Below are 11548 nucleotides of genomic sequence, written 5' to 3'. Positions count from 1 at the left end.
TCGAATCAAAATTATGGAGTTGATTGATTGTATGATAGAGCTTTTGTGCATATACATTTTATTAATTCAACATGTTGATGACGACACTTTATTAATATATATACATATATATATATATATGTGCTACAGTAAACAATCGATGGCATTGTCGCAATGTTATTGTCGCTTCCCCTTTAAAGGAGCAATCAGCAGTTTATACATCCGTTTTTGGACTTACAAATGTATGATATGTACCCATTGAGTCTTGACTGACCCATGAGCTTATTTCAACTGTCCTACCAAATCAGAACTCAAAATATAAGTTTTGTTTACTACAAGTTTTATAAACAAAGTAAACGAACACTATAAAACCTCAAAACATGATTAAAACGGTAATTTTGAAATCATGGCTGTTCGGTCCTTGCATCCATAGCTTTGTTTATGAATTTGAGAGTGGTACATTTCTCCAGCCCCATTACTCATCTTTTTACAAGAACAGTGGCGTTGATACGTTTTGTACATGTTTCTACTCCTAATTGCCGCTTTAATCTAAATATGATGACATCATGATCAAGGAAGGGAGCTGGGTGGCGAGGAAGGCAACGCCATTTTCGCACAGCGTTAGTCCTACTAAATTAGTCTCTAGTAATGTTAGACCTAGCTGGGTAGTTAAATGAAATTAAAAGTAGCTCGTGTATTTAGCTAACTTGAAAGAGCATGTAACACAGGCGAATATATGTCCTTTTTGTTTCGCAATCTCTTGACTTACTTTGGTATGTAGTCACCGATCATGCAGCGATAAACAATCAAATTCGCGGCGTGACAGCTATGTTAAGGTTAGCTAGCTAAACTGCATTGGTTTAGGTGTCTCCGGTCAGTAAGGAAGACAAGGGCAAGATATTAAATAGTTTGCTAGGTTAGCTGAGCTAAGTTAATAAACAGTTAATAATTTGGTCTTTGAGGTATACAACGTTTCAGTTTTGAATCAGATTGAAGTCGGACTAACACTTTACTTTGGGGCAACGGATGTTCAATAGAACGGTAAGATTGACTGGCTGGGATTGTCTGTCAGTGGCAGCTAATGTTGACAACCAGCTAACGTTAGCTAGTTAGATGCCGAACAGGCTGTTACCGATATCATTGCATCTAGTTAACGCAATCTTTCTTTCAATTCAACAGAAGTAAATTAATCTGAGAAATTATAACATGTTGCGTACAGCATGTGGCTAGCTAGCTACAGTACACTTGTTATTTATTTATCCTGAGATTAGGTTGTTAGGAGTATTCAGGAAGTTTATGCTAGCTAACTACAGTAATGTATCTGTTATAAACAGAAACCACGCACTAAAACTGCAGCTAGCTAGGTTTGAGCACACTTAACAGGTACTACCGATTACTCTATTTATAGAATACGAATAGTTCATTAGATAACCGAGAAGGGGACCTTAATGAAAACAACAGTTCAGTTGGCCAAGTATCTGTGTCTACAGTAGCTAGATATATGTTCTCCTCAACCTCTGAGCTACTGTTTTTTTCTGTGACTGCTTGCCAAGCGTTGATGGTTGTCATTGAAATTCAGGAGGGCTGTTCTGTAGGAGGACTCTTGTGCCCTCTGAAAGTGTGTCTGTGTTGATCAGGAGTATGTAGACGCTGTGGTGACTAGGGATACTGAACCCAGTGTATTTGGGTTGGCAGCTGGGGTTTTGAAAGTCAGGTGGCTGTGAATGTGAATTCTACTAGGCTGCATGGAACTGAGGAACTTGCCACTATCATGGAGTCTCAGAGCTGGCAGATGTTTTGTGTATTTTTTTCTCTTAATTTTTGGATGAATAGTACAGCTGAAGTAATACTATACACACACACACACACACACACACACACACACACACACACACACACACACACACACACACACACACACACACACACACACACACACACACACACACACACACACACACACACACACTGATTTATGTCCTGGCCTGAGTGTCAGTGTGAGGAGGACAGGGCCAGTGCAGTCAAATGGCCTTGTTAGATTCTGTCCTCCGTGTGAAGATGCCCCAGGGCAAAGTAACAATGCAAATCCCTTAGACTGGAGCCCAAGGGAAGCTGCCATCTATAAATTGTGGATGCTGCATAGAACAATGACACACACACACTGAAGGCCCTGCCTGTTGTTTTAGACACTGTTTTGGTCAGTGTGGGGTGGCTGGTTGGGTGGGAACGTTTCTCTCAGTATCCTTGCTCCCTATGAGTAGTCTTACATAATCTCTTCATTTTAATGCAAGAATGTTCGCCAGTACAAGCACTGTGTATGTTCCTCTTTTTCACTGATTGGTTTTTGCTTTCTCTGCTATAGTGGAGGTGTTATAAAACCTAGCCGTCAAGCAGGGAAATGGTTCCAATTGTTTTTCCATCATTAATATTTCCCATAGTGGATTTTAGAAACACTTAAAATAAGGACTATTTTTCGTGTAGGCTTACCCTGGCGTGATGTTTTGATAACCATGTAAAACTCTCTTGGACAAGGGGACTTTTATCAATATATCCGGATCTATTTACTCTCAGATTTGAAAATATTAATTAGCATCAAAGTAGGTATCATGCAAAACTACAAATCCCAGCAAGCTCCTGCACATCCTGCACACCATTGCTAACAGGTATTGTGTCAATTTAAACTTGCACAAGACAGTTCACATAATTGTCCTTTTAAAGAAATGTAGCCAATTTATTCATTACTACATTTAGCTAACGTTAGTTTAATCTAGAGATTTGGCAGTCTTGTCAAGGTCATGGCATTTGTAGTTCTTTATGATAGCCACATTATAAGCTAATTAGCATTTATTTTTGGGGATGTAAATGCATGCAAATATATTGATAAATGTCACTGGCCCATCAACGCGGCTAATTGTAGAGAATTTTAGAGGCCCCCATCTTGGCGATATTGAGACATTTTTGCATTTTAAGCATATTTTCTGCCATTCTATACATTTTTCAATGGAGTATAATTTTTTTGTTGCAGTTTTAAAGCTAATTTCCTGCAGTTCTATGCATTTTTTATGCCTCATATGGTGTTATTTTGCTTAAACATATACTGAGCCAATCAGATGTTTTATTATTAAGTTATTGACAGTTACAGTTGAAGTCGGAAGTTTACATACGTTGGAGTCATTAAAACTTGTTTTTCAACCACAACAAATTTCTTGTTGACAAACTACAGTTTGGCAAGTCGGTTAGGACATCTACTTTGTGCATGACACAAGTCATTTTTCCAACAATTGTTTACAGACAGATTATTTCACTTATAATTCACTGCATCACAATTCCAGTGGATCAGAAGTTTACATACACTAAGTTGACTGCCTTTAAACAGCTTGGAAACTTCCAGAAAAATATGTCATGGCTTTAGAAGCTTCTGAGAGGCTAATTGACATAATTTGAGTCATTTGGAGGTGTACCTGTGGATGTATTTCAATGCCTACCTTCAAACTCTGCCTCTTTGCTTGACATCATGGGAAAATTAAAAGAAATCCGCCAAGACCTCAGAAAAAATTGTAGACCTCCACAAGTCTGGTTCATCCTTGGGAGCAATTCCCAAACGCCTGAAGGTACCACGTTCATCTGTACAAACAATAGTATGCAAGTATAAACACCATTGGACCATGCATCCGTCATACCGCTCAGGAAGGAGACTCGTTCTGTGTCCTAGAGATGAACGTACTTTGGTGCAAAAAGTGCAAATCAATCCCAGAACAACAGCAAAGGACCTTGTGAAGATGCTAGAATAAAACGGGTACAAAAGCATCTACAGTGGGGCAAAAAAGTATTTAGTCAGCTACCAATTGTGCAAGTTCTCCCACTTAAAATGATGAGAGGCCTATAATTTTCATCATAGGTACACTTCAACTATGACAGACAAAATGGAGAATTTTCTCTCCAGAAAATCACATTGTAGGAATTTTAATGAATTTATTTGCAAATGATGGTGGAAAATAAGTATTTGGTCACCTACAAACAAGCAAGATTTCTGGCTCTCACAGACCTGTAACTTCTTCTTTAAGAGGCTCCTCTGTCCTCCACTCGTTACCTGTATTAATGGCACCTGTTTGAACGTGTTATCAGTATAAAAGACACCTGTCCACAACCTCAAACAGTCACACTCCAAACTCTACTATGGCCAAGACCAAAGAGCTGTCAAAGGACACCAGAAACAAAATTGTAGACCTGCACGAGGCTGGGAAGACTGAATCTGCAATGGGTAAGCAGCTTGGTTTGAAGAAATCAACTTTGGGAGCAATTATTAGGAAATGGAAGACATACAAGACCACTGATAATCTCCCTCGATCTGGGGCTCCACGCTAGATCTCACTCTGTGGGGTCAAAATGATCACAAGAACGGTGAGCAAAAATCCCAGAACCACACGGGGGGACCTAGTGAATGACCTGCAGAGAGCTGGGACCAAATTAACAAAGCCTACCATCAGCAAGGGCATTGAAGATGAAACGTGGCTGGGTCTTTCAGCATGACAATGATCCCAAACACACCGCCCGGGCAACGAAGGAGTGGTCCTGGAGTGGCCTAGCCAGTCTCCAGATCTCAACCCCATAGAAAATCTTTGGAGGGAGTTGAAAGTCCGTGTTGCCCAGCAACAGCCCCAAAACATCACTGCTCTAGAGGAGATCTGCATGGAGGAATGGGCCAAAATACCAGCAACAGTGTGTGAAAACCTTGTGAAGACTTGCAGAAAACGTTTGACCTCTGTCATTGCCAACAAAGGGTATATAACAAAGTATTGAGATAAACTTTTGTTATTGACCAAATACTTTCCGTTTTTTAGTGCCTGATTAGGGTAGCCGGATAGATCCAACATCCAATCTCTTTGTTTCTTGGGACCTATAACTAGCATCCCTCATAGCAGTGAAAGTTGACATTGCATTTCCAAATGACATCACCAAGAGGTAGAATATATTGTGAAAACAACAGTGGTCCTAAAACGGAACCTCGAGGAACACCGAAACGTACAACTTACAAACAAACCATCTACAGAGAGGGAGTCTGGAAAGGCATCTAGGAATCTTTGGGTTGTCAGAGAATTTAAAGGCCCATTTTTGATAATCCTTGGTTGGGGTTTAAGCTGTCGTAAATGTTAGCAACACCTCTGCCTTTGCGGGATGCACAGGGCATATAGTTACTAGTGTAAACAGGAGGAGAGGCCTCATTTAACACAGTAAGTTCATCAGGCTTGAGCCATGTTTCAGTCAGGCCAATCACATCAATATTATGATTAGTTAATTGATTATGACTTCCTTGGAAGTGAGGAATCTAACATTAAGTAGCCCTATTTTGAGATGTGAGATTGCTAAAGCGAACACCGCCATGTTTAGTTTTGCTCAACCTAGATCGAGGCACAGACACAATGGGGATAGCTGTGGTGGTTTGATGACATTAAATTGTCGCCAGCAGCACATTTAGTCACTAACGCGCTAGATAACATGTAAACAGCCTATCCAGCTATGCTGTCCCAGACAAGTTTTTGAAATCGGAGACTAAATCCCCATGTCGTTGACTACTTGTGCGGGGTGCGCTGCCATCACGGACACTTGTTTAATGTGAACAGGTCAAAGACCCAATCTAAGGGCTAGAGATCTCGTCTTTGAACAGTCCCAGACGTCCCAATATTTTCAAACATGTTTGATTTTATCTGCAAAAAATTTGCAATTCTCTTGTAATGTGAGATGTACAACAAGTTTTGAGAATGGTGATCAGCAATAGCAAAAGGGAGCTCGCCAGAGAAGAGGCCAGTGAGATGATGCCGTTGTTTCGCATCACAGAGTATGTGTAGACTCTCGAGCAGGAGCAATGACTACTACGAGTATGCATTTCTACTTGCCTTCAACCAAAGCCAGTGTCAAATTTTTACATCTCTGGAGTTCATAAACAACATTAAATGTAAAATGTTGGCTAGATATTTCAGCTCTGTATGGAAAGCGTGAATGTCTGACTGAACGTTTGAGTCTGTTTTGAGCCACAGCTCATAGCTGCGTTAAATCAAATCACAATGTCTTCGAAACAGCATGGTATCGAGAATCTGAAGAACTGAAGAATCTTGTAGTGTGTGACCACTGTCACACACGATGTGCCACATCGTTTAGTGTACGCACCACTACGTTGGCAACACACACTCAAAATCCTAACGTCGCTGAGTTTTGTCATGTGGTGTCCACCCAGCTTAAAAGGGTCAGAGTGAGGTGTTCTCTCATTTGTGTCTGAAAGTAGCTAGCAAGCTAGCCAACTTTAGCTAGTTAGCTTGGGTGCATGACTGCCATTGTAAGGAACGCTCGTATCAACCCTACCTCTCGTCGAGAGCATCCAGTGTCAATAGTGCAGTGTGCTCTGAACTCTCGGAATTTACGAACAGCGTACTCTGACACATTTGAGGCAATTTACGAACGCACCCTTAGTTGCCAATCAAATGTATTTGGTATTGATCAAATGGGCGCGCAGGCAGGAGAGTTCCCATTCAGTTGTGAAAATGAGGGTTGGGACAAGCATGCATTGGCAGGCAAGCAGCAGAAGGACAAGCAGGCTACTATTCCCCATCGTTAATCAGTGCAATTTTGACGACCAACTATCTGAAAATGTTTGAAAGGGTTTATCTAATTCCCTTTTTAGCTAATCTTGCTCTGGCTAGCATTCGTTGTTGATCTTGTTGTTGATGTGCTTAACTGAGGGGGGAGAGCCTAACTTTTTTCATGGTTGTTTGATCCATAGGACTGTAAAGTTCCCAAAAGTAAGAGGACTGGTATTTACACTACCATTCAAAAGTTTGGGGTCACATCGAAATGTCCTTGTTTTTGAAAGAAAAGCTTTTTGTCCATTTTAAAATAACATAAAATTGAAATACAGTGTAGACATTGTTAATGTTGTAAATGACTACTGTAGCTAGAAACGGCTGATTTAAAAAAAAAATGGAATATCTACATAGGCGTACAGAGTAGAGGTCAACCGAGTTTGATTTTTGAACACAGATACCGATTTATTGGAGTACCAAAAAAAGCCGAATCCGATTAATCGGCTGATTTATTATTTTTATTTAATTTTTAAAAATGTATTTGTAATAACAATTACAACAATACTGAATGAACCCTTTTATTTTAGCTTAATATAATACATAAATAAAATCAATTTAGTCTCAAATAAATAATGAAACATGTTCAATTTGGTTTAAATAATGCAAAAACACAGTGTTGGAGAAGTAAAAGTGCAATATGTGCCATGTAAAATAGCTAATGTTTAAGTTCCTTGCTCAGAACATGAGAACATATGAAAGCTGGTGGTTCAATATTCCAACTTCTTCAATATTCCCAGTTAAGAAGTTTTAGGTTGTAGTTATTATAGGAATTATGACGCGTCGCCTATCTCTCTCTACCATTTGTATTTCATATACCTTTGACTATTGCATGTTCTTATAGTCACTTTAGTATTTCCATCCTTATCTTGGGACTTGATAGGCTTGAAGTCATTAACAGCGCTGTGCTTCAAGCATTGCTAAGAGCTGCTCGCAAATGCAAATGCTGCCTACAACCGCTGTAAGATTGCTCTATCAAATATCAAACCATAGACTTAATTATAATAAACACACATACGAGCCTTTGATCATTTAATATGGTTATATCTGGAAACTCATTTCGAAAACAAAAAGTTTATTCTTTCAGTGAAATTCGGAACCATTCCGTATTTTGTCGAATGGGTGGCAACCCTAAGTCTAAATATTGCTGTTACATTGCACAAACTTCAATGTTAAGTCATAATTATGTAAAATTCTGGCAAATGAATTACGGTCTTTGTTAGGAAGAAACACAGTTCGCAATGAGCCAGGCGACCCAAACTGCTGCATATACCCTGACTTTGCTTGCATTGAGCACAAGAGAAGCGACACAATTTCCCTAGTTAATATTGCCTGCTAACATGCATTTATTTTAACTTAATATGCAGGTTAAAAAAATACTTATTTGTATTGATTTTAAGAAAGGCATTGATGATGATGGTTAGGTACATTTGTGCTACAATTGTGCTTTTTTCGGGAATGAGCTTTTGTTAAGTCTTCACCCGTTTGGCAAAGTTGAATTAGGCTGTGATTCGATGATAAATGAGCAGGCACCGCATTGATTATATGCAATGCAGGACAAGCTAGTTAATCTAGTAACATCATCAACCATGTGTAGTTAACTAGTGATTATTTGAAGATTTTAAAACATTTTTATAAGATAAGTTTAATGCTAGCTAGCAACTTACCCTGGCTCATTTCAGCCACAATGTCCTTTTGACGCTGCACTCGTGTAACAGGTGGTCAGCCTGCCACACAGTTTCTTCATGGATTGCTATGTAATCCGCATCCAAAAAGGCCGATTACCAATTGTTGTGAGAAAATTGAAATCGTCCCTAATTAATCGGCCATGCCGATTAGTACAGAGGCCCATTATCAGCAACCATCACTCCTGTGTTCCAATGGCAAGTTGTGTTAGCTAATCCAAGTTTATAATTTTATAAGGCTAATTGATCGTGGGAAAACCCTTTTGCAATCATGTTAGGATAGCTGAAAACTGTTGTGCTTATTAAAGAAGCAATAAAACTGGCCTTATTTAGACTAGTTGTTGTGTATCTGGAGCATCAGCATTTGTGGGTTCGATTAGAGGCGCAAAATGGCCAGAAACAAAGACCTTTCAACCTGAAACTCGTCAGTCTATTCTTGTTCTGAGAAATGAAGAGAAATTGCCAAGAAACTGAAGATCTCGTACAATGCTGTGTACTACTCCCTTCACAGAACAGAGCAAACTGGCTCTATCCAGAATAGGAGTGCGAGGCCCCGGAGCACAACTGAGCAAGAGGACAAGTACATTAGAGTGTCTAGATTGAGAAACAGACGCCTCACAAGTCCTCAACTGGCAGCTTCATTAAATAGTACCTGCAGTACACCAGTCTCAACGTCAACAGTGAAAAGACCACTCCGGGATGCTGGCCTTCTAGGCAGAGTTCCTCTGTCCAGTGTCTATTCTTTTGCCCATCTTCATTTTTTATTTTTATTGGCCAATCTGAGATATGGCTTTTTTTTGTTGCAACTCTGCCTAGAAGGCCAGTATCCCGGAGTCGTCTCTTCACTGTTGACGCACTATTAAATGTTCCAAAAATGTAAACGATGATGGATCCTCCAATTCTGGTTTATCGATCCCACCACTCACCATCTACATAGTTCCCGGCTGCGCCTCACAAAAGGATAGTTTGAATTCCGCCACTGAAGATTAGAATTTTGATGACAACATGCACATAGGCTTTTCCATTAAAACAACTACAGCCTATGTTTTTTCAGCTCATATTTACGAGGGAGTGGCATACAACGCAGCGTAGGCATAGCCTATAGGCCTAGTGTTTTTATATATATTTTTTATTTATTCATTCAGGTTTCTGATGTGTGAATCAGGCTTAAGGTTGCTGGTTCCAATCCTAGCCGACTAGGTAAAAAAATCTGTCTATGCCCGTGAGCAAGGTACCTAACCCTAATTGCGTTTGACGCGTCTGCATAACGACTAAAATGCACAATGTAAATCAATCTATGTGGTGATAGTCTTTGAGTTGGACCTTTACGTCTATTTATTGAAATAAAAGTTTATTCGCCAGGTAGGAGAATGATTTGGGAGGGGCCTGGAATTGCCAGTGAAAGCGCATTTCTCAAACATTGTGGTACAGAATGCTCCACTGCTCCCTCTGTCCAAGGTTATTTACGTCATCAATACCTCAGCTTGGCTCTGTGTTTGAACAGGCAGAAGTCGGAGCAGAAGGTCTTCTAATACATTGCCCACACTCTTCTTTCTTTTTCGACTTACCGAACATCAAGGTCTGTCTTCAGCACTAAATCCCTGCCTGTATGTGTGTCATTGGTTGATAAGCACGCTTTGTTCAACAAAACTAGTGATTTCCCCGATGCAGACGCACGGAGGAGCATATTGATTGAGATGGGCTCGACGAAAGTGGATGTTGGAAAGGCTGTCTGATGATAAAATGTAATACCCCGCCCAGCCGTGAGGACAGAAGTTGTTTTTAAAATATTTATTTATTTATGAAATTTACCCCTTTTTCTCCCCAATTTCGTGTTATCCAATTGTTTTTTATTAGCTACTATCTTGTCTCATCGCTACAACTCCCGTACGGGATCGGGAGAGATGAAGTTTGAAAGTCATGCGTCCTCCGATACACAACCCAACCAAGCCGCACTGCTTCTTAACACAGCGCCATCCAACCCGGAAGCCAGCCGCACCAATGTGTCGGAGGAAACACAGTGCACCTGGCAACCTTGGTTAGCGCGCACTGCGCCCAGCCCGCCACAGGAGTCGCTGGTGTGCGATGAGACAAGGATTTCCTTACCGGCCAAACCCTCCCCAACCCAGACGACGCTAGGCCAATTGTGCGTCACCCCACGGACCTCCCGGTTACGACAGAGCCTGGGCGCGAACCCAGAGTCTCTGGTGGCACAACTAGTGTTGCAGTAAAGTGCCCTTAACCACTGCACCACCCGGGAGGACCTGGACAGAAGTTATTTTAAGCAAAAGTGTCTTGAGTCTCAAACACAATGGATACAGTCAAATGTAAATGTAAACAAATATAGTGTAGGGCTAATGAATTTAGCGACACTGAATTAAAGGGACAGCATATTTATAATGTACCTAGGCCAGGGTATCTGTACTTCTGACAACTAAATCCCATTCCTCTTCTTTGTGTTTGGTACAGGATGCGTGAGAACATGTCCACCATGGTGTGTTTGAAGGAGGAGGAAGACCCTGGGGAGAAGCTGTCCCAGGATGAGATCATCTCCAGGACCAAGCAGGTGATCCAGGGCCTGGAGGCTCTGAAGCAGGAGCACAACTCTATCTTGGAGGGCTTGCTGGGCACGCTGCGCTGCCTGAAGCAGGAAAACCAGGGTGTCCTGGTGGAGGAGAAGTCTCTCATGATCCGCAAGTCCCTGGAGATGCTGGAGCTGGGCCTGAGTGAGGCACAGGTCAGTACACTGTTTGTCTGCTACACACCTCTGGACCTGGGGGAGCTGGAGATAGAGCCCTCTGGGATCTGATCGAATTAACCTGCAAATTAGACAGCGAGATGGAGAACCCACAGCCATCTACTACTTCAATGGTCTGAGTGTCAGTAAACTAGACTGAAACAGAGGATTATCCATTAATTTACATCCAGTGTTCTCAGTGTTCTTCCTCGACCCCTTGCCTCACCACTACCCCTGTTCCCCTGCTGTGTTTGTCCCAGGTGATGATGGCGCTGTCGGGCCACCTGAGCTCTGTGGAGTCGGAGAAGCAGAAGCTGCGGGCACAGGTTCGTCGGCTGTGCCAGGAGAACCAGTGGCTGAGGGACGAACTGGCGGGCACCCAGCAGAAGCTGCAGAAGAGTGAGCAGAGCGTGGCTCAGCTGGAGGAGGAGAAGAAACACCTGGAGTTCATGAACCAGCTCAAGAAGTACGACGAGGATCTGTCGCCATCAGTGAGTTAACCCACACCATACACA

General features: G+C 41.5%; 1 protein-coding gene across 11 annotated transcripts in view; it reads left to right on the top strand.

Moving 5' to 3' along the window:
- Window positions 1-556: 556 nt before the first annotated feature.
- The window catches only part of LOC124046538 (kinesin light chain 1), a 37835-nt gene continuing 26843 nt past the window's right edge, over window positions 557-11548 (top strand). For 8 of the 11 annotated variants that reach the window (XM_046367006.1, XM_046367008.1, XM_046367005.1 and 5 more), the window contains exons 1-3: window positions 609-1020; window positions 10766-11033; window positions 11294-11524. In XM_046367006.1, the coding sequence (XP_046222962.1) occupies window positions 10767-11033; window positions 11294-11524 (498 nt within the window). In that variant the 5' untranslated portion in view covers window positions 609-1020; window position 10766. Of the gene's footprint in view, window positions 1021-9854; window positions 9876-10765; window positions 11034-11293; window positions 11525-11548 lie in introns of those variants that run through there. The other 3 variants (XM_046367002.1, XM_046367001.1, XM_046367003.1) reach the window with 3 other exon arrangements.

Source organism: Oncorhynchus gorbuscha, linkage group LG10, assembly GCF_021184085.1.
Source record: "Oncorhynchus gorbuscha isolate QuinsamMale2020 ecotype Even-year linkage group LG10, OgorEven_v1.0, whole genome shotgun sequence".
NCBI classification, from domain to species: domain Eukaryota; kingdom Metazoa; phylum Chordata; class Actinopteri; order Salmoniformes; family Salmonidae; genus Oncorhynchus; species Oncorhynchus gorbuscha.
This window is presented reverse-complemented; position numbering and strand designations above follow the sequence as displayed.